Here is a 26,736-nt window from a genome sequence, read left to right as displayed (position 1 = left end):
ATACTCAACTATATTGTTTTGTATTCCATTCAAGTATTTTTTAGTACATACATTTTTTTCCATAGTCATAATATTACAACTTGTGTTCTTTTTATTTTTTTTTATTTTAAATTTTTTTTTCAACGTTTTTTTTATTTATTTTTGGGACAGAGAGAGACAGAGCATGAATGGGGGAGGGGCAGAGAGAGAGGGAGACACAGAATCGGAAACAGGCTCCAGGCTCTGAGCCATCAGCCCAGAGCCTGACGCGGGGCTCGAACTCATGGACCGCGAGATTGTGACCTGGCTGAAGTCGGACGCTTAAACCGACTGCGCCACCCAGGCGCCCCACAACTTGTGTTCTTTTTAAATTATATATGCTCTATATTACCCATTTATTCAAAACATGCTTATTAAATATCTACTATGTGCTTGTTCCAGAAAGGATTTAGAGGGCTGCTTATGATGTGATGCATACATTTTCATATATGAATATAATCTCCTTATATGATGATTCCATCATATTAGTGAATCATATGGTTTGCTTAACTACTTTTAATTTGGTTTTGGAAACATTACAGTTTTTGTTTCCAGCAGATCTGTAGATCAGATCATCAGCAAAATTGTTTTGAAGACTTGAAAAATGACCCCTTATATGATTTTGGAACTTTTATTTCTGAATTAAAGGGATGGTTTGTCTATTTTAGATATAAAATAGCCTTTATTAAATTTTCTTTTGTAAAAATGTCAAAGTGTTGCATTAACTTCATCTTTGTTGCCGGGTTATAGAATGGTGCTGTCCAGCATGTTAGGCACTAGGCTTATATGGCTGTTGTGCACTTGAAATTGGCTAGTGTGATTGAGAAACTGAATTCCTAATTTTACTTAATTATTTTAAATTTGAAAGCTCATACTTGATTCAATTATTGGAGAACTTTTAAGTATATCTAAGTTCTCAAATGTGAATTTTGGGAAGTTTAAATATAGATCAGGTATTTCCAATGGAAATTTAGTGTCTAAACTGTGGTTTCCTGTAAGTGTAAAATACCAGATTTTGAACACTTATATGAAAAGGTGTAAAATATCCCAATTTTTTATGTAAATTACCTGTTGAGATGGTAATATTTTGGATATATTAGGCTAAATAAAATGTATTACTAACATTAATTTCACTGGTTTCTTTTTACTTATTTAATAGGGCTACTAGAAAATTTGCAATGACAAATATGGCTCACATTCCATTTCTCTTGGAAAGCACTGTTGTAGAACAATAGTGGGAAATATTAGCAGTGTATCAGAGCCTGTCACAGAGTGGATTTTCAGCAAGTATTGCTGAATGAACTCTGTATCAGGTTGTTTATTGGGCCACCAACTTCACATTCAGCTGGTTACTGTGATGAGGGCTGCCTCAAGTGTCCACTTTTCCTTTTGTTACTATACCCATAAGGTTGCAGCGATGAAGTCTATAAGCTCCATCCCATCCTGTATTTTAAGTGTTGGGGCATACTTAAGACTGGCATTTTCTTTAACTCTAACTCAAAGACATTTTTGACACTGTGGATGGTAGACATGTAGCTCATGTGGATTTAGCACTTCACCAAGAAGATATGTGTGATGAGCAGCAACAGGAGCCAGCCAAGATTTCTTCGTTTACTTCGCTGAAAGTGTCTCAGGACCTAGATGTTGTGATTATCAGCTCTTCCAACTCTGCAATTGCTCTTAACTTAAATTTGTATTTCAGGTATGTAAATTACTGCTGTCTCTAAGTTGAGGTAAATAAAGCCTTAAGAGGTTAAAAAGTATTTGTTAGGGGGCAGCTGGGTGACTTAGTTGAGCATTGGACTCTTGATTTCTACTTGGATCACTATCCTAGGGTCGTGGGATCCATGCTGAGCTTAGAGCCTGCTTGAGGTTCTCTCTCTCTCCCTCTGTCCCTCTCCCCTACTCACGCTTTCTCTCTTTAAAATAAAATAAAAACGTTTAATTTAAAAAATGTACTTGCTAGCTTTTTTTTTTTTTTCCCTAAGAGAGCAAGTGGGGGAGGGGCAGAGAATCTCAAGCAGGCTCCATGTTTAGGGTGGAGTCTGATTCAGGGCTTGATCTCAGGAGAGTGAGATCATGACCTGAGCGGAAATCAAGAGTTGGACACTTAACTGACTGAGCCACCCAGGTGCCCCTTGTTAGTTTTTTTAAAAACCAGTTTAATTTCTCTATTCAGCTAGTTCATGTTCTAGCAACTACATAGGTTGTTACTGTAAAATTGTGCAAATGATCATTGGCTACCTTTATATCAAGATTTTGATTTGTATATGTTTTACATATAGCTTATGTAAGTTACAAAGTAATCAAGCACTGTTTTAAAAATAAGTACATAATGTATAGTATAGCACAGTTGACTATTACACATTATTTATTCCTTGCCCTACATTAAAGTAGAAGAAAAATGGGATTTACCCTGTTTCAGAATTGCTTCTTATGTGGCTTAGGTTCCAGGAGCCTTGGGGATTACTTTTCTCTTAAAGAACTTTGATAATATATATTAAGGTAGCTTTCTCCAGCTAAGTACTTCCTCAGCTGTTTCCCTTGAAGGACCCACCCCAGTTACTGTCTAAATATATTAGTAAAAATTGAAGGCTTATTTGTGTTACTTTTAGATTTAGATATTTAAGTTGCTTCTGATTTTGTAATGTTTGAGAGAGGTATGATGTGAGAGGCATATGTAAATGCCCCAACCTGTACATTGCAACTTACCTAAAAGTAGGCTAGTCCGTATTTATGACTTGTGGCCTTCAGGGCCATTCAAAACCATTAGGATTTTTGGTCCTAACTTAATATGAATGAGATAAACAAATCCTTGAGTAATTGGGAAGGCACTTTGATGGGTTTTATTGCCTATCGTTTGGATCACAAGAAAGGATAAATTCATTTTCACATACCTACTGAACCTCTTCCTACTGTGTTTTTTTTCTTTTGTTTTAAATGGCCTTGACCTTAAAAAAGAAAAAAAATCTTTGAACAAAGATGATTTGCACTTTCTCAGATCATATGCTTGTTTACAGTAGGCCATTTTCACTGACTAAAACATACCCTGGTATGTAGAATTACGTTCTAATCTACCTTGGAAAATAATTTGATAGATGAAGAGGGGGGAAAGCCTACTCAGCCACTGTGATCCTTGAGTATAGGGAACATTCCTGTGGATGTTTTTTGTTTTGTTTTTGTTTTAAGTTGATTTATTTATTTAGAGAGAGAGCAAAAGTGGGGAGGGCAGAGAGAGAGGAGAGAGAGAATCCTAAGCAGGCTCTGCACTGTCAGCTCAGTCAGTCCCACCAACTGTGAGATAAAGACCTGAGTGAAAAATCAGTTGCTTAACCGACTGAGCCACCCGGGTGCCCCCCTGTGGATGTTTTGGTAACACTTCAAGAGAACTCTGAAGACTGCACCATGCACATTGTTTGAACAAATCGCATTTGAACTCAGCTACTGTTACATCACCCAAAGAGAGCTGGTGTTTGCTTACCAGTAAATTTAGGAATCTAAATGAATGATCTCTATTTACTAATTACATGAATGCTCTTTAATTAGTATAATTTCTGGAATAGACTGTATTTTCTTGTTTTTTTAACTTTTATTAAATGTTTTATTACTTTTTCTTAATATTTATTTTTGAGAGAGAGAGCACAAGTGGGGAGGCGGGTGCAGGGAGAGAGGGAGACACAGAATCTGAAGCAGGCTCAAGGCTATGAGCTGTCAGGACACAGCCCGATACAGGGCTTGAACTCACACAAGTTGTGAAACCATGACCTGAGCTGAAATCAGACGCCTAACCGACTGAGCCACCCAGGCACCCCTAAATTTTTTTTTTTAATTTTTATTATATTTTTTGAAAGAGAACTCGCAAGCAGAGGAGGAGCAGAGAGCAAAGGAGACAGAGGATCCAAAGTGGGTTCTGCTCTGACAGCAGAGAACTCGAACTCATGATCAGTGAGATCATGATCTGAGCCCAAGTCAGACACTTAACTGACTGAGCCACCCAGAAACCCCTGCATATTTTTTTAAATTTTTATTTTTTTAAATTTATATCCAAGTTAGTTAGCATATAGTGCAACGATGATTTCAGGAGTGGATTCCTTAATGCCCCTTACCCATTTAGCCCATCCTGCCTCCACAACTCCTCCGGTAACCCTCTGTTCTCCATATTTAAGAATCTCTTATGTTTTTGTCCCCTCCCTGTTTTTATATTATTTTTGCTTCCCTTACCTGATGTTCATCTGTTTTGTATCTTAAAGTCCTCATATGAGTGAAGTCATACGATATTTGTCTTTCTCTGACTGATTTCACTTAGCATAATACCCTCTAGTTCTATCCACGTAGTTGCAAATTGCAGGATTCCATTCTTTTTGATTGCCAAGTAATACTCTAGTGTGTGTGTGTGTGTGTGTGTGTGTGTGTGTGTGTGTGTACACCACATCTTCTTTATCCATTCATCCATTGATGGACATTTGGGCTCTTGCCATACTTTAGCTCTTGTTGATAGTGCTGCTATAAACATTGGGGTGCATGTGTCCCTTTGAAACAGCATACCCGTATCCCTTGGATAAATACCTAGTAGTGCAATTGCTGAGTTGTAGGGTAGTTCTATTTTTAATTTTTTTGAGGAACTTCCATACTGTTTTCCAGAATGCCTGCACCAGTTTGCATTCCCACCAGCAGTGCAAAAGAGACCCTCTTTCTCCGCATCCTCGTCAACATCTGTTGTTGCCTGAGTTGTTAATGTTAGACATTCTGACAGGTGTGAGGTGGTATCTCATTGTGGTTTTGATTTGTATTTCCCTGATGATGAGTGATGAGCATTTTTTCCTGTGTCAGTTGGCCATCTGGATGTCTTTAGAGAAGTGTCTATTCATGTCTTTTGCCCATTTCTTCACTGGATGATTTGTTTTTTGGGTGTCGAGTTTGATAAGTTCTTTTTAGATTTTGGATACTAACCGTTTATCTGATATGTCGTTTGCAAATATCTTCTCCCATTCTGTCGGTTGCCTTTTAGTTTTGCTGATTGTTTCCTTTGCTGTTTAGAAGCCTTTTATTTTGATGAGGTCCCAATAGTTCATTTTGCTTTTGTGTCCTTTGCCTCAGGAGATGTGTTGAGTAAGAAGTTGCTGCAGCCAAGGGCAAAGAGGTTTTTGCCTGCTTTCTCCTCAAGGATTTTGATGGCTTCCTGTCTTAGGTTTAGGTCTTTGATCCATTTTGAGTTTATTTTTGTGTATGGTGTAAGAAAGTGGTCCAGGTTCATTTTTCTACATGTTGCTATCCAGTTTTCCCAGCACCAACTGCTGAAGAGACTGTCTTTATTCCATTGGGTATTCTTTCCTGCTTTGTCAAAGATTAGTTGGCTATACGTTTGTGGGTCTGTTTCTGGGTTCTCTATTCTGTTCCATTGATCTGAGTGTCTGTTTTTGTGCCAGTACCATACTGTCTTGATGATTACAGCTTTGTAATACAGTTTGAAGTCCAGGATTGTGATGCCTGCTGCTTTGGTTTTCTTTTTCAAGAGCTTTGACTATTCAGGGTTTTTCTGGTTCCATGCAAATTTTAGGATTGTTTGTTCTAGTTCTGTGAAGAATGCTGGTGTTATTTTGAAAGGTATTGCATTGAATGTGTAGATTGCTTTGGGTAGTATTGACATTTTAACAATATTTGTTCTTCCTATCCAGGAGCATGGAATCTTTTTCCATTTTTTTGTGTCTTCTTCAATTTCTTTCATAAGCTTTCTATAGTTTTCAGTGTATAGATTTTTTACCTCTTTAGATATATTCCTAGGTATTTTATGGTTTTGGTGCAATTGTAAATGGGATCAATTCCTTGATTTCTCTGTCACTTCATTATTGGTATATAGGAATGCAACCGATTTCTGTGCATTGATTTTATATCCTGCCACTTTGCCGAATTCATGGATCAGTTCTAGCAGTTTTTTGGTAGAATGTTTTGAATTTTCCGTATAGAGTATCATGTCATCTGCAAAGAGTGGAAGTTTGACCTCCTCCTGCCTGATTTGGATACCTTTTATTTCTTTGTGTTGTCTGATTGCTGAGGCTAAGACTTCCGACACTATGTTGAATAACAGTGGCAAGAGTGGACATCCCTGTTGTGTTCCTGACCTTAGGAGGAAAGCTCTCAGTTTTTCTGCATATTTTATTTTCTAAGTGTGCTCTGAAGTTTATTTTTTATTTTATTTTACTTTAAAGTGTATTTATTTATTTTGAGAGAGAGAAAGAGTGTGAGTAGGGGAGGGGCAGAGAGAGAGAGGGAGAAAAAGAATCCCAAGCAAGCTCCATGCTGTCAGCTCAGAGCCTGTCTTGGGGCTCTAGTTCACAACCGTGAGGTCATGACCTGAGCTGCTGTCAAGAGTCAGACGCCCCTGTGCTCTGAAGTTTAAAAATGTTTTTATCTTTCCTGACTCCTAGTTCGAGCTCTTCTTTCCCCCTGATACAGAATGTTGGTTTCTCCTTTTCATTTTATCCTTTGAAATCTACCTCTCTCATGAAGCTTTTACTTACTAAAACCCCTTCGACTTGTAATTTTATATTCATTTTATAATTTTTCTCCTCTGTGGACTTCTGTAACACTTTTGCTTTGAACTACAGTTTAGCACTTAGTTATATAGTCTTGTATTATTTCTCTAATTTTTTCATGTTTTCTGTAGAGTTTGTAAGCAAGTTGAGGACCCAAACTCAGGGTCTGTTGTTTCAGTTCATTGTCAGTGACTTTTCTTCCAATACTCTTACCCTGGCTTTGTCTTTGTGTGAAACTGTTCCTCCCTCAAATCACTACCTGCACTTCTCACTCCCTGACCACAGCTTCCCAAATTTCCTGTGTCACTTACTCAAGTACCCCCACTTTACTTGTCCTCTGACCTCATTGGAATTTCCAGTTCGTTGACTTTTCACTCTCTAGCCTCCTCCTGTCTTTACTCCCTCCCACTCCTTTCCCTTCTCAGCATAGATTCTGTGACTCATCATTTCAATCACTTTTTTTTTTGTATGTGCCCTGAACTCTTGCTCCTCTCTGTGGTAGCACTTGGTCTGACAAAATCTTTTTTTTTCTTTTTTTTTTTTCTTTTTCACTCTGCCCCCAAGCAACCAGGCACTTGTGAGAAAACCACAAAGGAAAATTGATACCACTGTGAGTTCACATTTGCTGCCTTCAACTGGTCTCTCAGTATTGTCTGGAAATTTTACAATGATTTTTCATGAGCCCATTTTTTTATAACAGTGTTTTTAAACCTCCATTTTCCCCAAACCTCTGCTCATCCCTTTGTCCCCAAGTCTTCTTAGGTAACTTTGTCTCCTACTCTATAGTGGAAGTAGAATCCATCTAATGAGAACTCCCTCAGTTTCTCACATTAAGTTACAAACCTACTTTCCTGTGCCCATCTCCTCATCTTCCCTCCTATTAAAACAGATTCCCCTCCTTCCATGAAGGCCTCTGTGCTCTGTGCTCCAGATTCCATTTTTTTCCTTCTTTCTCAGGGACCATTTTCCATTTGCTTTCTTTTTTATTTCTCCAACCTCTTTTTTTTTGTTTGTTTGTTTCATTTTTGAGAGAGAGAACATGAGGAGGGGAAAAGAGAGAGGGTGAGGGGGGAGAGAGAGAATCTCAAGCAGGCTCCACACTGCTAGCACAGAGCCCGATGTGGGGCTCTAACCCACGAACCATTAGATCATGACCTGAGCTGAAATCAAGAGTCAGACACTTAACCAACTGAACCACCCAGGTGCCCCTCCAAACTCTTTTAAGCATTAGATGCATATCTAATTAGTCACCAGATCCTAATCATTCTACCTCCTAAGTGTTTCTTGAATCTGTCTACTACTCTAAACTCCTCTGTTATCATTCTCACCCATGTCACTGTCATCACTTACCTGAACTAAGGTAAGGTAATGGTTTGTAATTGGTCTCCCCATGTCTGCTCTTACCCCATCAACTTCATGCTCTGTAAAGTAGCCAGAGTGATGTGTTAAAATGCATATCTTCTCAGAGAAACAGCCAGATATTAACACCTGGGGAAAAGGTATCCACCTTTCATTTGGGGGGATGGGAAACTGCCTTCTCCATGCATCATCTTTTCTCCCTGTCCCCTGCCTTTTCTAGCTTTTTAAAAATCAATCCTTGATGTTAACATATTATCTTCAAATTGTTGAAAGGGTTAATAGCAGTGTAAGTGCTCAAGGTTTAAGTGCCACTCTTTCTCCCCCAGCTACTCTTCTATATCTGATCATACTGCTTTTCTTATTTAAAACCCTTACTTAGCTTCCCTACCCCACAAGATAAAACTAAAAATCCTTAGTAGCCCATAGAGTCTTGCACCATCTGCCTCCTGCCAACCTCTCCAGTCTCATCTCAGGCCACCTTGCTTCTCATTCACTATGCTTTAGCTACCTTTGCCTTTTTTTTGTTTCTCAAAACAAAAAGAAAAACCCTCTTTCTGCAAATACTCTTCCACCTACACCTGCACTTACATTTTGTCTTTCTAGTTGGTATGCATTTCCCTGATCTCAGCCTAAATCTTACTTTGTGGTGACAGTATTGTGAACGGTTAAAAGCCTGGGCTTTATGGTCACATTGACCTGGTTACAGCTCCACTGTTTCTCTGGGCCTTTGTTTCCATATCTATAAAATGGGGGTATGTTTACCTCATAGGGTTTTTGAAAGGCTTAGTTTATAGAAAGTTTTATGGGCACTTGGGTGACTCAGTCAGTTAAATGTCTTCACGGCTTCTGGGCTCAAGCCCCATGTTGGGCTCTGTGCTGACAGCTCAGAGCCTGGAGCCTGCTTCGGATTCTGTGTCGCCTTCTCCCTCTGCCCCTCCCCCCTCGCTCTCTGTCTCTCTCTCTTTCTCTCTTTCAAAAATAAACAAAATATTTTAAAGTTTTAATCACAACATCTGCATTATCATAGATAGTAAGTGTTCTTATTTCTTTATAAAGCTAACTGCCTATAAATGTCCAGTTCTTTTTTCTTGATTGAGATATAATCGGCACGCAACATTGTATTAGTTTCAGGTGTACAACATAATGATTCAATATATGTATATGTTGTGAAGTGAGCACCACAATAAATCTAGTTAACTTCCATTACCACACATAGTTACAAATGGGTCAAATTCTTAGGGCTGACTTTATCATTCTGTTGTAAACAATGGAGAGAAGGAGTCCTGTTCAAAAAACCTGTCTTTACTGTTCCTTCTATGTGACACCCCCTTCCCCTCAATATTTAACAGTAGTAACACAGATTTGGATTCAATCATCGTTGACCATGGCTATCATTTTAAAATGTAGGCAACACCCAGGACACCTACTATGTGAAAGAACTCAAGAAGACATGCCTGTTGAAGGCCCTAAGGGGATAGATGAAGATGATCCTGTTAATTCTGACTACAACATGAAACTGACCAAGTTTTCCTTTCAAGTTGATAGGTACAGAAACTTCCCTCTTGGGTTTACTTTATTCCTTTTTTTTTTTTTTTTTTTTTTTTTTTTTTTGGTCATACTCTACCTTTTTACTAAAGGACTTTACAGAAGTAAACACTTTTTTTTTAATGCATCTTCTTCATGATATAGTGTTTTATGTAGTGCCTTTCACTGTAACAGGTGTGAGTTCTACCCTGTCTTCCAGGTCTTGGAAAGCCCAGCTATCATCATTGAATGAAACAATAAAGAGTTCCAACCTGGATGTTTCCTATTGTGCTCCGTGGTTCCAGAATATTTTGCATTTGGAGTCTCCTGAATCTGGTAACCCCAGTACCAGTATGCCAGGCTGGGCCTTCATTCCACCAGACATAATGCACAACCAGTATAATTTTCCACAGAAAGATCATGCCAAGACCAGGGATCCAGGAAGATCATGGAAAACAATGCACATTCATGAACAAGAGGAACCTATTGAGCTTAAATGTATGTCTGTGACAGGATTCAGTGCACTGTTTACTTGGGCAGTGGAAAGGACAGGCTGCACCATTGTCCTTTGGGATTTGGAGACCCAGGGCCTGCAGTGCTTTTCCCTTGGCCAAAAGTGTATTCCTATAGACAGTTGTGGAGACCAGCAACTCTGCCTTGTTTTGACAGGTAAGAATAACTCGTGTTAGGTTGAAACCCATTGCTAAGAGGTGTGCTTGCTTTTTTTAAAAAATTGTTTAATGTTTATTTGTTTTTGAGAGAGAGCGAGTGAGCATGAGCGAGGGAGGGGCAGAGAGAGTGGGAAACACAGAATCTGAAGCAGGCTCCAGGCTCTGAGCTGTCAGCAGAGTCCAATGTGGGGCTTGAACCCATGAAATACGAGATTATGACCTGAGCCGAAGTTGGATGCTCAACCGACTGAGCCACCCAGGTGCCCTGAGAGGTGTGCTTTCTTAACATATTTTACTTCTGCTCAGGTGATGTTAGTGCCTACACTGTCCTCTAAGTGGTAGTCTTTCATGGGGAAACTTGGTGTTACTCTTGGTACTGTTGTCTCATCTATTTGATTTTTAATTAAGGTTATTTTTGCTCAGCTCAATGCTCTGACGCTAAAGTCAGAGAAGTGTCAGAGTAGTAAAGGTTGGTTTTATCCCAGGGAGTCTCCTCTTGACTTGTCTGTGCAAGCAACAGTAGTAAGCTGGCTGCTTCTGGGCCATATATATGTGCACCGCAGATTCATTCTATTGGGCTTGCACTATCTAGGCTTTTAAAGAAGACTGTATTATAAACACATAAAGTTAGAGGATTTCTAGCTGTTATTGAAAAATTATTAGATCTGGCAACACTAGCCCTGCATTCCTCTGTAGTAATTTATGGGTTGAGGCTGAATTTTGGTTCTCTTAGATGGGCTGTTTTCTTGTTAGTTTTTTCTTGTACTTGTCTCACTACCCGTTTGGTATTTCTCAGTCAGCAGTTATGCCATAACCTCCTACAAAGCTATTGAGTGATGCAATTGAACTATGTGTGTTTTTTTTTAATACCCCAGATTTGGAAATCCTATATTTCTGTGTGTCAAGAGCATGCTATTGGTTTTACCTTAGTGAATCGGATATATGACATCTCTGTAAATAGTTAAAAATTCCAGGCATTGATTGTGTGGATAATGTAAAGGAGAAAAGTGAGATTTATTATTATTTCATAGGATGTGTTGTTCTTACGAGAATTTGCCCTGTGGTCCATTGTTGAAAAAATAAAACTCTTTTTTAAAAACATTAAAAAATCATGTTGGATTAATCATGGTCATAGTAGTACCTGGTGCCAAATACATATATTTGTAATTATAGCACTGAAGTATTGCATAATTAGATGTAATATATAATAAATACCTTAATTAGGTAATAAGGTAATTAGGTAATACCATAATAAGGTAATAAATACCTTAATTTATTTAAGGTAACTTTTATTTTTCCTGCAGAAAATGGACTCTCTCTGATTTTGTTTGGATTGACTCAGGAGGAGTTTTTAAATAGACTAATGATCCATGGAAGTGCCAGTACTGTGGACTCTCTTTGCCATCTCAATGGTTGGGGGAGATGCTCAATCCCCATCCATGCACTGGAGGTAACAATATTAAATGTCTACATGACTTTGCTTGATTATTTTCTGTCATGGACTCTTACTTGACTGAAGATTTGGGAGAATTCATTTAACCCAGCAGCAAAAAGAGCTATAGTCTTTACCCAACCATTTGCTTAGTTCTGGTTATTTCAATACACTAATTCTGCTTAGGAATTCTGCTTACCCTTTTTGGTCTTAAAAGATAAAAAATTATAGTAAAAACTAAAAAAAAGTTGCAAAAAATGGAGGCAACAATAAGATGGTAAGACTAAATGAAGTAAAAGCAAGCTATGGAAATCACAAACAAAAGTGACCTTTTATTTCTACCTTATGGTCCCTACTCTTCTTTTTTTTTATTTTTTTTCAACGTTTATTTATTTTTGGGACAGAGAGAGACAGAGCATGAATGGGGGAGGGGCAGAGAGAGAGGGAGACACAGAATCGGAAACAGGCTCCAGGCTCTGAGCCATCAGCCCAGAGCCTGATGCGGGGCTCGAACTCACAGACCGCGAGATCGTGACCTGGCTGAAGTCGGACGCTTAACCGACTGCGCCACCTAGGTGCCCCTGGTCCCTACTCTTCTAATCAAACTATGGAAGCAACATAACCTGAAAAATTTGTACAGCATTTTGTAGTTCACACTTTTTTATATGCATTATCTAGTTTTGTCTTAAAATAACATGAGATGATTTGGATAGTCTTTTTTTTTTTTTTTGTAAGTTTATTATTTATTTTGAGAGAGAGAGAGAGAGAGACACCAGAGGAGGAGGGGAGAGAATCCTAAGCAGGCTCTGCGCTATAAGCATGGAGCCCAATGTGGGACTTGAACTCATGAACTGAGAGATCATGACCTGAACCGAAATCAGAGTCTGGGACTAAACTGAGCCACCCGGGTGCCCCTGGATAGTTTTTATTCATTTCATTTTACAGATGAAAAACCTTAGGCTCAGAATGGTTGAGTGAGTGGCCCATAGCAATACTAACAAGAACTGGAGCTAGAATCAAAGTCAAGGTACTTTTCTGTAGATCACACAGACCCCAAAAGTTAATAATGTTGTATGTGAGTTTGTATTTTTAATGACAGCTTTATTAAAGTATAACACACATAACATAAAATTCACCCATCTAAGGAGTACAGTCCACTGATTTTTAGTGTATTCAGGGTTGTACAACTATCACTGTTATGTAATTCCAAACATTTTCATTACTTCAAAAAGAAACTCTGTATCCATTAGCAGTCATTTACCAGTTCTCATGGCTGCTAAGTCCCAAACACTGATACGCCTTCTGTCTCTGGATTTGCCTATTCTGGACATTTCCTATACATGGAAATATAAAATATGTAGCCTTTTATGACTGGCTTCTTTCACATAGCATATTTTCAAGGGTCATCAGTGTTGTAGCATATATCAGTACTTCTTTTTTTGTATGGCTGAATAATATTCCATTATATGGATGTACCACATTTTGTTTATCCATTCATCAGTTGATGGACATTGGGTTGTTCCCACTTTTTAGCTATTGTAAGTAATCCTGTGAACAGTGGTGTACAAGTTGTGTGTCATATGTTTTCATTTCTCTTGGATATACACCTAGCAGTGGAATTACTGGGTCATTTAACTTTTTGAAGCGCAAAATTGTTTTTCACAGCAGTTATACTATTTTACATTCCCACCAGCAGTGTGTGACGAGGGTTCCAAGAGCTCCACATCCTCACCAACACTTGTTATTGTCCACCTTTTATTATAACCATCCTAGTAGTTGTAAAGTCAAAATTAAGTCATTGTGGTGTTTTTTTTTTGTTTTGTTTTGTTTTTTTTTTTTTTAGTAATCTCTATGCTCACTGTGGGGCTTGAATCCATGACCCCAAAATTGAGAGTCACATGCTCTACCTACTGAGCCAGCCAGGGACCCCTCGTTGTGGTTTTGATTTGCATTTTCTCAATGAGTAATGATGTTGAACATGTTTTCATTTGCTCATTGTCCATTTGTATATGTCTTTGGAGAAATGTCTATTTAAAGCTTTGTCCATTTAAAAATTTTTTTCTGTCGTTGAGTTCTAAAATTTCTTTATATTTTCTGGGTACTAGAATCTGATGACTTTCAAATATTTTCTCCCATTCTGTGGGTTTTCTTTTTACCTTCTCAATGATGTCCTTTGAAATACAAAGGTTTTTAATTTTGATAGTCAATTTACTTTTTTTAATCTCTAGTGCTTTTGGTTCATATCTAAGAAATCATTGCCTAAACTGAGGCAATGGGGTTTTATAAGAGTTTTATCGTTTTAGCTCTTACGTTTAGGTCTGTGATGCATTGTGATTAATTTTTGTATTAGCAAGGGATTCAGTTTCATTCTTTTGTATGTGGATACGCATTTCTTCCAGCACCATTTGTTGAAGAACTTATTTTTATACACTACAAAATATCATGGAGAAAATTTGAGTAATATGGAAAAAAGAAAATTTGTCACCTATAAATCCATTATCCAGAAGTAATCATACTTATTTCCTTGTGGTTATTTTTCTTAAATATTAATGTTAATAATGTGTAATTTCATTAACATTCTTATCAACCCTGAAGGTAAATACTGTTATTAATGCCATTTTATTCATGAGGGAACACAGGTTAGGAAATCTAATTCAGATATACGTGAATAGTGTTTTCCAATATTACATGAATGGTGATAGTTAGCCAGGATTTGAACCTAGGCAGCATGACTGCTGAGCCTCTGTCCTTATATAGTGTTCATGCCTATGTGTGACTTTAATTAGGATTGCATGGTATGTAAGAGATCACAACTAACACCACAGAAATACAGACAGTTGTAAGAGAATATTATGAAAAATCATATGCCAACAAATTGGGCACTCTGGAAGAAATGGATAAATTCCTAGAAACATATAATAAAGGATTGCATGGTAAATGGAGCATTGTTTTGGCCTTAGTCTCACTCCATATACAAATGAGTAAATATATATGATTTTAGTGATAACAACAACAATAATAAAGCAAATATCTTGTATCCACCATCCCAGCAAGAACTGGATTAACATTCTTGAATGTGTGCCCCTCTCCATCCTATTCTCTTACCTCACTCAGTGTCAGAGTTAACTACCATTCTGAAAATTTTAACCATGCCCTTGCTTTTCTTTATCGTACTCCACATAAATATATCTTCAAATAATGCTATTTAGTTATGGCTATTGTTGAATTTTGCATATAGTGGTACCATGGTATATATTCTTTTGGGACTTTTTTTTTAAATTTTTTTTTCAACGTTTATTTATTTTTGGGACAGAGAGAGACAGAGCATGAACGGGGGAGGGGCAGAGAGAGAGGGAGACACAGAATCGGAAACAGGCTCCAGGCTGTGAGCCATCAGCCCAGAGCCTGACGCGGAGCTCGAACTCCCGGACCGCGAGATCGTGACCTGGCTGAAGTTGGACGCTTAACCCACTGCGCCACCTAGGCACCCCTTGGGACTGTTTTTTAACACTAAACATAAACATAATATTTTGTGATTCATCCAGTGTTAATTTGTATAACTGTAATTTATTCAGTTTCACTCCCATATAGGATCCCATTGTATCAATACATCTTTACTTATCCGCCTTTAGGTTTTTTCCAGTTGTTTGCTATTATGGACAAGTCACTATAAGCAGTACACATCTACTGTAGCGCGTGTGCAAGAGTTTCTCCGTGGTGGTAGTAGAAATGCTGGGTCGTGGGACATGTGCATCTTTAACTTTACTAAGTAAACACTCTAGTTTTCCAAAGTTGGTTTATCAGTTTATGTTCTCACCAGCAATGTATGTTAGTTCTCGTTGTATGTCTTTTCCAACCCTTGGCATTTGTAGATTTTTCAAATTTTGCTAACCTGGTATTACAATGGGTTTTAATTTGCATTTCCCTGATGATTCAGGTTGATAAATATATGACATTTGGATTTCTTTTGTAAAGTGACTGTTCAAGTCTTTTGTCTATTGTCTCTTGGGGTGTTTGTCTTTTTCTTACTGGTTTGTAGTTTGTATGTTGGATATATTCTACATACTAATCTTTTTTTCTAAGTGGGGTGAATATATTCTAATGCGTGGCTTGACTTTTTATGTTCTGTGGGGGTCTTTAATGTAGTTCTAAATTTTAGTGTATTTTTATATTAATCAGTCTTTTTTGCATGTAATTTGTGCCTTCTCCTATCCTGAAGTCATAAAGATGTTTTTGTATTTTTCCCTAAGTGTTAAAATTGTGATTTTCACATTTAAGTCCTTTATCATTTGGAACTTGTATTTATTCATGGTGTGAGGTGGGGACCTATTTCTACCCCCTGTGTATTGATAACCATTTGTCTCAGAACCATTTTTTTTCTAAACTCCTTCCTTTTACCACTACCCAAAATCTCTGTGTGTTAGGTCTCCATATATGCATGAGTTTGTTTCTGGGGTCTATTTTGTTACATTGGTCTTTGCCTATCCGGGGCCAATTCTACCTAGTCTTAATTGTAAATCCCTCACTTTATTATTTTTCAGGATGTATTCATTATTCTTTCTTCCTTAACCCTCTTCCATCTGTCTCTTTCCATCTGTTAAATCTGTGTATCAAGTTGGGAAGAATTGACATCTTTAGGATATTTAATATTCCTATCCATAAACATAGTCTCTTTTCCCATTTTTTCATGTCTTCATTAATGTCTTTCAATGAAACATTATCATTTGTGCAATTTTTCCATTAAGAGCTTGACATCTTTTGTTAGCTTTATTTTTGGTCTGGATGTACTTATATTTAAATTTATGTGTATACATATGTAAATACTGTATGTTTAAATGTAGTATATCTTTACATATATTTAAAAACTTTTATATATTGATATTGTAAATGGTATATTTTTAAGTTATATTGTGTTACCAGTATAAAGAAATACATTGAGCTTTTATATGTTAATGTTTCTTTATTTCTGTACCTTTTATGTTACTTGGAGAAAATCAATACGTTTCCAATTTCCATGACTTACAGGAAATAGGTGAGAGTGCAGAGATTTCCATAATTTTCATTAATATAGTGGTTTTTTTCAAGTTTTTATTTAAATCTTTTTATTTATATGTTAACATATATGGTAAAGTTGGTTCCTGGTGTAGAATTTAGTGATTCATCACTTAGGTATAACACCCAGTGCGCATCCCAGCAAGTGCCCTCCTTAATACCCATCACCCATTTAACCCATTCCCACTCACCTCCCTCCATCAACCCTCAGTTTGTGTTCTATTGTTAGAGTCTCTTGTGGTTTGTTTCCCTCTCTCCTCTTCCCTCCCCCTTCCTGTATGTTCATGTATTTTGTTTCTTAAGTTCACATAAGAGTGAAATCTTGGTATTGTCTTTCTCTGACTTATTTTGCTTAGCATAATACACTATAGCTCCATCCACATAGTTGCAAATGGCAAGATTTCATTCTTTTTGATTGCTGAGTAATACTCCATTGTATGTATATGTGTGTGTGCGTGTATGTATGTGTGTGTGTGTGTATATATATATGCCACATTTTCTTTATCCATTCATCAGTTAGTGGACATTTGGGCTCTTTCCGTAGTTTGGCTATTGTTGATGATGCTGCTATAAACAGTGGGGTGCATGTGCCCTTTCAAATCTGTATTTTTGTATCCTTTGGGTAAATAGTGTAATTGCTGGGTTGTAGAGTAGTTCTATTTTTAACTTTTTGAGGAGCCTCCATACTATTCTCCAGAGTGGCTGCACCAGTTTGCATTCCCACCTATAGTGTAAGAAGGTTCCCCTTTCTCCACATCCTTGCCAACAACAACAGATGTTGTTTCCTGTGTTGTTAATGTTAGCCATTCTGACAGGTGTGAGGTGGTATCTCATTGTGGGTTTGATTTGTATTTCCCTGTTGAGTGATGTTGAGCATCTTTTCATGTGTCTGTTAGCCATCTGTATGTCTTCTTTGGAAAAATGTCTGTTCATATCTTCTCGTTTCTTAACTGGTAGATATTGAGTTTTGTATCCAGTGAATTTGCTAAGTTTTCTTATCCTAATAATTTGTTAGATTTTATTGAACTTTTTATATACTTAGCTACAATAACATCAGAATAATACAGTTTTGTTTCTTCTCTTCAAATCCTTATTCTTCTAACTTTTTTTTCCTTATTTTGTTGCTGGGACCTCTAGCATAGTATCACTCAGAAGTAACAGTGGGCCTCATTATTTATTCCTGCTTTTAAAAAAGAATACCTGTAATATCTATCCATATTGATATACATGAGTCTGTGCACACGCATGTATATCAAGAAAACCTTTATAAGATTGACTTTTCTTTTTTTCCTATGAGTTTTTTTTTTTTTTAAGTTTATTTTGAGAGAGACTGAGACAGCGTGAGTTGGGGGGTGCAGCGGGAGAGGGAGACAGAGAATCTTTGCACTGATAGTGTAGAGCTGGACACAGGGCTGAAATCCACCAAACCATGAGATCATGACCTGAGCTGAAACCAAGAGTTTGACGTTTAACTGACTAAGCCACCCAGGCACCCCAGGTGTTGTTTTGTTTTTTAAATCATGAATGGGTATTGAAATTTTATTGAATACTTGTCCTGAATCTCTTGATATAATCATATGAGTCATCCCCTTTCATTTACTGTAAACTACATTAATCAATTTTATTGTGAAATATAACATGTATAAAAAAGTATACAGAATACACATACAGTTTAACAAATAATTACAAAGCAAAAAGTCTTGTAACCACCACCAAGTGCAAAAGATAGAACATCACTAGCACTGTAGAAGCTCTTGTGACCTCTAGTAGTTTGGATATTAAATATTAAGTTTATGTTCTTTTAGAGGATATTCTAGGAAATGTACATATTTACATGATCAAAACTAAAGTTAGTAACTTTACCCTTCTTGATAATACAGGTCCATTGAATGCTTTAATTTTATTTACTTTTTCTCCCTACTTAAGTTACTATTGTTTTTATTTTTTTAAACCAAAGTAGACACATTATTATGTATTTAGGTTCATTTCTTTAAAAAAAATTTTTTTTAATGTTTATTTTTGAGAGAGAGAGAGAACGAGCATGAGTGGGGAAGGAACAGAGAAAGAGGGAGACACAGAATCTGAAGCAGGCTCCAGGCTCTGAGCTGTCCGCACAGAGCCCAACAAGGGGCTCGAACTCAAAAACCGTGAGATCATGCCCTGAGCCGAAGTCAGATGCTTAACTGACTGCACCAACCAGGTGCCCTTCAAAGTTCTCTTTTTGCACAGATATGATATATTTTCTTTGCTCTTCATTTCTTCTCCCATTTTAGGCCTTCACTCTGCCTGGAATGTATCATTAAGAATCTCTTTTAGTGAGGATCTGACTGGTGCTGAATTCTCCGTTTTTATCTAACTAATAACATCTGTTTTGCTGTCATTTTTGGAAGATATTTTTGGAAGGTGTGGAATTCTAGGTAGGCAGTTTTCCTTCAGAACATTCCTGATCACTTTCTCCTATATTCTGGATTCCATTGTCATTGAGAAATCAGTTTTCTTTGAGGATAGTTTATTTTTCTCCCTTCAGGCTACTTTTGTGATCTTTGTGTTTTTAGTGTTCTGCAGTTTGACCAATTTTATGTCTCACTAATGAATCATAGTCTTTAATGGGAAAAATACTGGTCTATCTGATACCAATTATTTAAAATTTGTTGAGACTTCCTTTCTAGCCTAGTAAGTACTCAGTTTTCATAACTGTTCCATGTACTTGAACATTGAATGTGCATTTTACCCCCACATCCTGTGACATCACAGTGGTAGTTCAATCAAAAGTAAATATAATTTGCATACTTTCCTCAATTTCTCTTTTACCTTTATGAGTGTTTATTACATTGTAGATGATTTCTTTATATCTCCCAGCTCACCAATTTTCTTTTCAGCTGTGTCTAATCTGTTCTAAACACATCCTTCGAGTATCTAATTTCAATTTTTATTTTTTTATTCCTAGAATTACTATTTGGTCATTGTTTTAAAATGTTATTTAGAGAATTTTCAAATTTACAGAAAAATTGAATAAAATAGTAAAATGAGCATCCATTTACCCTTCATCATTCACCAGCTGTTAACATTTTGCCACATATGTCTTGACTGGTTGTGTACTTTTTATTTTTGCCAAACTATTTAAAAGTTACTAACTTTGTAACTTTTTAAGTTCTTTGGCATATATCTTCTAAGAACAAGAATATTCTCTTATTTAATCATACACAATTCAGTTTTCCCTCCCACCACCCAGACCAAAGACAGTTTTTTATGGTCTCTCTTTGGAGGCACTTGTTTTTCTAGTCCATCCACTTTTGGACAGTGTCATGAGCCCTAGGTTTATCCTCTTTTCCTGGATGTGTAACTTCTACCAATACCTCTCACTCAACCTGTCTGGTCTGTTACACCCAGAACTTCAAAGTTAGTCTCCAGACTAACAGCATCACCATCACCTAGGGATTTATTGAAGTGCAAATTTTCAAGCCCTACCCCAGACTTAATGAATCAGAAACTCTGCGGGTAGGGTTTAGCAACTTACTCTGGGTCATTCTTAAGCACAGTGCTTTAGGGTAAGAGTGGCAAACTTTCTGCAGAGAGCCAGATAGCAAGTATATTAGGGTTTGCTGGTAGGATTCTATTGCAACTACTCAGAGGTGCCATTTGTAGCCATTGACAATATGTAAATGAATGGGTGAATGGGTGTGGCTATGTTCCCATAAAACTTTAGTTACAAAAACTGGCAAGGGCTAAATTTGGTTGGTGGGTCTTAGTTGTCCAATCCCTGCTTTAGGCTGTTAGAAATTTGCAGAATTGGGGTGCCTGGGTGGCTTAGTTGGTTAAGTGTCTGACTTTGGCTCAGGTCATGATCTCAGTTTGTGAGTTCAAGCCCCATGTTGGTCTCTGTGCTGACAGCTCAGAGCCTACAGCCTGCTTCAGATTCTGTGTCTCCCATTCTTTCTCTGCCTCTGCTGTGCATATGCTCTCTCTCTTTCTCAAAAATAAATAAACATTGAAAAAGAAAAAAAGAAAAAGCACACTAGCGAGAAAAAAAAGAAAAAGAAATTTGCAGAATCTTTCAGACAGCAGTTGGTTTTAGAGCATTCAGTTTTCTGGATTTGTCTTTCCCCTCATTGTTATCCCGGGAAAATTTTTTTGTTTGCAGTTCAACTGAGCATTTAAATGTGTGTGTGTGTGTGTGTGTGTGTGTGTGTGTGTGTGTGTGTTTTAATCTGTGATTTTTAAGTGTACTGTATGGAAAGCTTCCTTAATATGCCTTATCAGAAATGGGAGTCTGTTTTTATTTTTTTAGTAAAAAAATCTTTTTATAAAGAGAGCATGAACAGAGGAGAGGGACAAAGTGGGGGGAGAGAGAGAGAGAGAGAGAGAGAGAGAGAGAGAGAGAGAGAGAATCTTAAGCAGGCTCCATGCTCAGGGCAGGGCCTGACATGGGGCTTGATCCCATCACCCTGGGATCATGGCCTGAGCTGAAATCAAGAGTTGGACCCTCAACCAACTGAGCCATCCAGGCGCCTTGGGAGTCTGTCTTTAGCCTGCTTTTTCAGTAAACTTTATATCATAAAGTTTATATCATAAAATGCTTTAACATTTTAATTCAAATGGACTGTAAATTAACTGTAATAATAGTCCCCAAGAACCTGGCTTTGAATGGAATTAGAATTACAGACGGTAGAGCTGGAAGTGTTTTCTAATCTAACCTCCTGTTTCTACCAAAGCAGAAACTGATGTTCAGCAAAGTTGGAGACTTGGGCAGATTGCATGATTAGTCATTGTCAGAATCCTCACCAGAACCGGGGTACTGCTGCAGGGTAGAGCGCCTTGTGTCTCTTGCAGTCTCAGTACGTTAAGTTATAAAGTTGAAAAAAAAAATCTATATCCTTAATTTTTTCCTATTGTAACTTTTCCCGATTTTCTCCTGTTTCAGGCTGGGATAGAAAATCGTCAGCTGGACACAGTAGATTTCTTTTTGAAGAGCAAAGAAAATCTTTTGAATCCATCCTCAAAATCTTCTGTACCTGATCAGTTGGATCATTTTCCATCTCATTTATATTTAAAAAGTAAGTAGAAAAGTCTTCTGCATTTGTATTTATCATTTTACCTTTTTAGTCATTTTCAAATTATTGTGCTTTTTGGTGACTGATTTGTCAAAAGTCAATCATGACATTTTATGTATTTTGTGGACTCTTGAGAGACTTGTAAGAATCTGTAAGTGTTCTCATTCTAAGTGGATTATTTATTGTTCATATCCTGTACTATGCTTTGTATTTTTAGTATACAAGGAAGAAATGGCCTTTCAAATTCAAGAGAATTTCATTCAAAAGAGAATAAAATTCATTTGCAAAATTGCTCACTCTTGCAACTGTCTGAGATATTTAGTGATGCCTGAGTTATGGATTGAGACTTGTTATATATAAATTTTTCAGGTTAACTCTTCTGCTTATTTGCTGCTTTACCAACGCTTCTTTTCAAGATTTGGCTTTCGTGTTTAATAAACAGGAAACCTAGTTGTTATTCTTCAACCAGGTAGCCATGCACATCCTCTCCTTAGAGGTACAGGGTAATAAAGTATGTTTTTCCTTACACTTACTTATAAAAGTAAATATAAGTAAAAACTTATAAAAGTTTTATAATCTTTTTTTTTTTTTTTTTTTTTTTTTGGTCTCTTGCTGGTATAGATCTCTTTCTTGTTAATAGATCTCCTTTTAATTGTGGTGGCATAGAATTTCATTCTGTGGGCTATGCCATAATTTTCCCAACCATACTCCTATTAGGCATTTAGATTGATTCCAATTTTTACTATCGTTGGTAGTGTGCTATAAATGCTGTGTGTGTGTGTATGTGTGTGTGTGTGTATAATTTCACATATGTACAATTACTGGGATAAATGTGTAGATGTGAAATTTCCAGGTCAAAGAGACACATGATTTATATTCTTAAATGCTTTGAGAAATTGTCCCCCAGAAAAGTTTTATCAACTTGTACTCTAGTTACATGGAGAAAACAACAGCCTGCTTTTTTTCCATCAATGTAGTGTTCTCACTGAAACTGTGGATTCGAAATTTTCTTTTTTAAAAAACATTTTCTTTCATCTTGCTTGCCCAGTTTGCCCTTTCCTTTTGCATTGCTAACTTGTTTTTTTTTTTTAATACTCCAATTTCTTTTTTTATTTTTTTTCCAGTTTTTAATGTTTAATTTTGAGAGAAAGAGAGAGTGTGAGCAGGGGAGGGGTAGAGAGACAGAGACAGAATTTGAAGCAGGCTCCAGGCTCTGAGCGGTCAGCAAGAGCCCAACGTGGGGCTTGAACAAAACAAGCAGGAAAATCATGAACTGAGTGGAAATTAGACGCTTAACCAACTGAGCTATCCAGGCACCCATCTGATTTCTTTTTTTAAGTCTGCTTGAATTTGTAGAAAAAGGCCTGGTTTGTGGTAAGTGGAATTCCCTCAGCAATTGTCTGGTCATTATTCACTTCTACTATTTGGTCTTGGTCAGGGATTCCTCCTCCTTCCCCTCTCGCCTGCACTGCTCTGCCCTAAATGTTGGGGATGAGTCTGGAAACCAGCATGGGAATAGCTTACCAGCTGTCTCAAAGGCAATCTTAGGTTTCTCATCATTCTCTTGCAATTCTGCAGGTGGGGCCAATGCTGAGATAAACAGGAATCCCTTTATTAGGGCCCGCAGCTGCCAAATGGAGGTTTCAGGAGCCTGCACTTCCTGCTTTCACCTGCATGTTTAAGAGAATGGTTTTGGAAACAGGCTGAAGTTCAAATTTTGGCTCTGCCATTTACTTACCAAATTAGCATGGGCAAATTATTTTAATCCCTCTTCAACATTTATTTATTTTTGGGACAGAGAGAGACAGAGCATGAACGGGGGAGGGGCAGAGAGAGAGGGAGACACAGAATCGGAAACAGGCTCCAGGCTCTGAGCCATCAGCCCAGAGCCCGACGCGGGGCTCGAACTCACGGACCGCGAGATCGTGACCTGGCTGAAGTCGGACGCTTAACCGACTGCGCCACCCAGGCGCCCCTATTTTAATCCCTCTTAACCTCAGTTTCTTCATCTATGGGAAAACGGCTACAGCACCTACCTCTCAGCATTGTTGAAAATGAAAAAAAAATTAGATAGCACTTATAAAACACCAAGCCTGATACTTAAGATATAGCATAGGTGGTCAGTAAAATGGTGGTTACTAATAATACCAGTAAACAATGACTAATAGTAAGTAGAATCACTAACATTTGCAGGTAAGACTTCATAAAATTTTTGTGAACTTTTTGAGAGGAGGATACTGGCCTTGTTTTTTGCTTGTCCAAGCAGCCCAAGATGCCCAACTTCGAGGATTGGGTGTCGGATGAGGAGAAGGTACACATAGCTGCTAAATTCATCACTCATGCACCCCCAGGGGAATTTAATGAGGTGTTCAACAATGTCTGGCTACTACTTAATTGATGATCTCCTCAGGGAAGGGGTAGCACATGCGTTTGCCTAGAATAACATGTGTCAGTTCATACCTGTGAAGATAGAAGGTAGAAGATTGGGTCTTCATTACAGAACAGTCACCTGGGTAATAGATTTTTAGATCCAAGAAACAAAATTTTAAGTCTGATCATTTATGGAAAGAAGCAAGTGACCCCCAGCCAGAGGATGTAGATGGAAGTCTGAAGTCTTGGACAGAACCATGTGACAGTGCTTTAAGGGCCAATGTGAAAGATCTTATTCCAGTGGCTTCTGTATGATTTATGCCAAAACTATAGACAGGCAACAGACCATTACTGTATGCATTGAAGCCATCAGTTTCAGCCTAAAAACTTCTGGAATGGTAGAGATCAGAGTGGAAGTTCACCATCACACCACCTACAGCCCAGGTGATTGGAGTACTTAAGATTCAGGTTCATGGGGTGCCTGGGTGGTTCATTCAGTTAAGCATCCAACTCTTGATTTTGGCCCCAGTCCTGATCTCACAGTTTGTGGGTTCGAGCCCTGCATCAGGCTCTGTGCTGATGGCAGGGAGCATGCTTGGGATTCTCTCCATCTCTCTCTGTCCCTCCCCCTGCTTTCTCTCTCTCTCTTTCTCTCTCTCTCAAAATAAACTTTAAAAAGTTTGAAAAATTAAAAAAAATCATTTTCACTATTATTAAGATGACAATGTTCAGTTGCCTAGTCATAAAGATGTATAGGATTCAGTAATTGTTTCAAACGAAGTCCAGATTGCCAAGTCATTGAGCATGCAGAAAGTAATTATCATACCGCAATTAGTGAAAACTATCAAACAGTGTCAAACACCACATTCAAGGCCTTGTGCCAGCAGCTTCCAGTTACCCACACCAGAATCTACTGGAACAAGATACTCAGCTACAAGAGTGGCAAAGAAATGAGGAATACTTAAAGGCCGAATGTAGGATTTTTCAGTATGTGGAGAGAAAGGATTCAACATGTGATCATATGATGAATAAGTGATTTCTAAACAAGAGTGGTGTTTTGGGGTGCCCGGCTGGCTCAGTCAGTAGAGCCTACAACTCTCGATCTTGCAGTTGTGAGTTGGAGCCCTATGTTGAATATAGAGATTACTTAAGAATAAAAATAAAAAATTTTAAAGTGGTATTTTGCTAGGGCTTTGAAAGTTAGCAGGTTTCTAACCTTATAGAGTACTGTTGAACCTATAGCATCGTCTTCATCCTTTTGTGTTCTCTGCCTTTTAATTTTGTTTTCACTATACCTACTTGTAAAAAAATTTTTTTTTTTAAAATTCTGCCACATTTAATGATGGAGAAGGAGATCTATCCTGGAGTCATTTTACCGTTTAGAAATTTTTCGTAGCCAGGAAGCCCTGTTACTGATAAAGAAAGGTAATATGCTCGGTACTTTTCTACCCCTATCCTTCAGAGCACTTCTGGTACTTGAGTGGTTTTTACTGATCCACCAGCAGCCAAAGAGGCTATGCTACAAACTAGCTGAATGGAAGACATGTTTATCCTTCTCCCTCTGACTGCTTTGATAATCATTTACTGCATCTCATAAATGTAGTGTCAAAAGTTTGGATTGGGCTTTTCAGATCCTTTTCTGGGGGCAAAGGAAGTTTTCTGGAAATACCATTATAAACAGCTTCCCTGGGGAAGTTGTTTTTAAGTGCAAAGAGTTGAACCACATTCCCTGCAATTAATGTATTGGCACGTGAATGTGTTTTTCTCCTCCCTCATTATCTCCTTCCCCTCTACCACCATTATACAGTTCTAGACATCTGCGTTTTTATTTTTATTTTTAAAAATTTATTCATTTTTTGAGACCCAAAGACAGAGCATGAGTGGGGAAGGGGCAGAGAGACAGGGAGACACAGGATCTGAAGCAGGCTCCAGGCTCTGAGCTGTCAGCACAGAGCCCGATGCAGGGCTCGAACTTATGGACTGCAAGATCATGACCTGAGCCAAAGTCGGATGCTTAACCCACTGAGCCACCCAGGCACCCTAACATCTGTGTGTTTAGATGAGTTTTACCCACTTACTGTTTTTTGTTCAAGAACTGCTGACATAATAGGGATGTAGTAGGGTATAAAACTTGAAAAATGCAGATGTTGAAGGAACAATAGTTATCTTGTGTTTTAATACTTTGGGGCAGGATTATACTATAAGCAGATGAATCAGACAACTATGTAAATCACAAACAAAAACTAAAAATGAACCAAAGTGAAAAAGGATAACGTTCCAGGCAACATCTTTCTCTTGTAACCTGTTACTTAAGGGAATGCTACTGATTTGTTCTAAATAGGATGTATAATTTGTTGCAGATTCCTCTTTCTCATTCCTGCCTGCCAAGAACTCAAATGTAACTGTGATATAGCAACCCTTCCCTAGTATACTGGCTGGTACATGTGTGATCTCAGAATGACATAGATACGATATGACAACTGATAATGGTGGATTCATTTACATTGTTTACACTTCCATGACCAGGCCTTAAGGGAAGGTCAGTTCTTAAAATAAGCAGTGTCTTCCTACCTATCTCCAAATACATGTCAAAACAGAAGGGTGTTTGTGCTTCAGCTTTGTTTTTGCTCAGTAATACAGTCAAACAAGCTTGTTTCCAAGTTACCCATTGAGCTGTGGAAGAATTTTTATTTCAAATAAAATATATTTGTGGGGTGCCTGGGTGG

The 26,736-nt window shown here is 37.7% G+C and overlaps 1 protein-coding gene and 1 pseudogene across 1 annotated transcript in view; both read left to right on the top strand.

Moving 5' to 3' along the window:
* Nucleotides 1-26,736, top strand: part of SPG11 (SPG11 vesicle trafficking associated, spatacsin) — an 88,478-nt gene that overhangs the window by 4,318 nt on the left and 57,424 nt on the right. The window contains exons 4-8 of the mRNA XM_040492550.1: nucleotides 1,522-1,720; nucleotides 9,318-9,455; nucleotides 9,655-10,103; nucleotides 11,410-11,555; nucleotides 21,511-21,643. Of these exons, the coding sequence (XP_040348484.1) occupies nucleotides 1,522-1,720; nucleotides 9,318-9,455; nucleotides 9,655-10,103; nucleotides 11,410-11,555; nucleotides 21,511-21,643 (1,065 nt within the window). The remainder of the gene's footprint in view (nucleotides 1-1,521; nucleotides 1,721-9,317; nucleotides 9,456-9,654; nucleotides 10,104-11,409; nucleotides 11,556-21,510; nucleotides 21,644-26,736) is intronic.
* Nucleotides 23,622-25,931, top strand: LOC121041623 (F-actin-capping protein subunit alpha-1-like; annotated as a pseudogene).

The sequence above is a fragment of the Herpailurus yagouaroundi genome, unplaced genomic scaffold, assembly GCF_014898765.1.
Source record: "Herpailurus yagouaroundi ecotype Mexico unplaced genomic scaffold, PumYag 184, whole genome shotgun sequence".
Classification (NCBI taxonomy): domain Eukaryota; kingdom Metazoa; phylum Chordata; class Mammalia; order Carnivora; family Felidae; genus Herpailurus; species Herpailurus yagouaroundi.
This window is presented reverse-complemented; position numbering and strand designations above follow the sequence as displayed.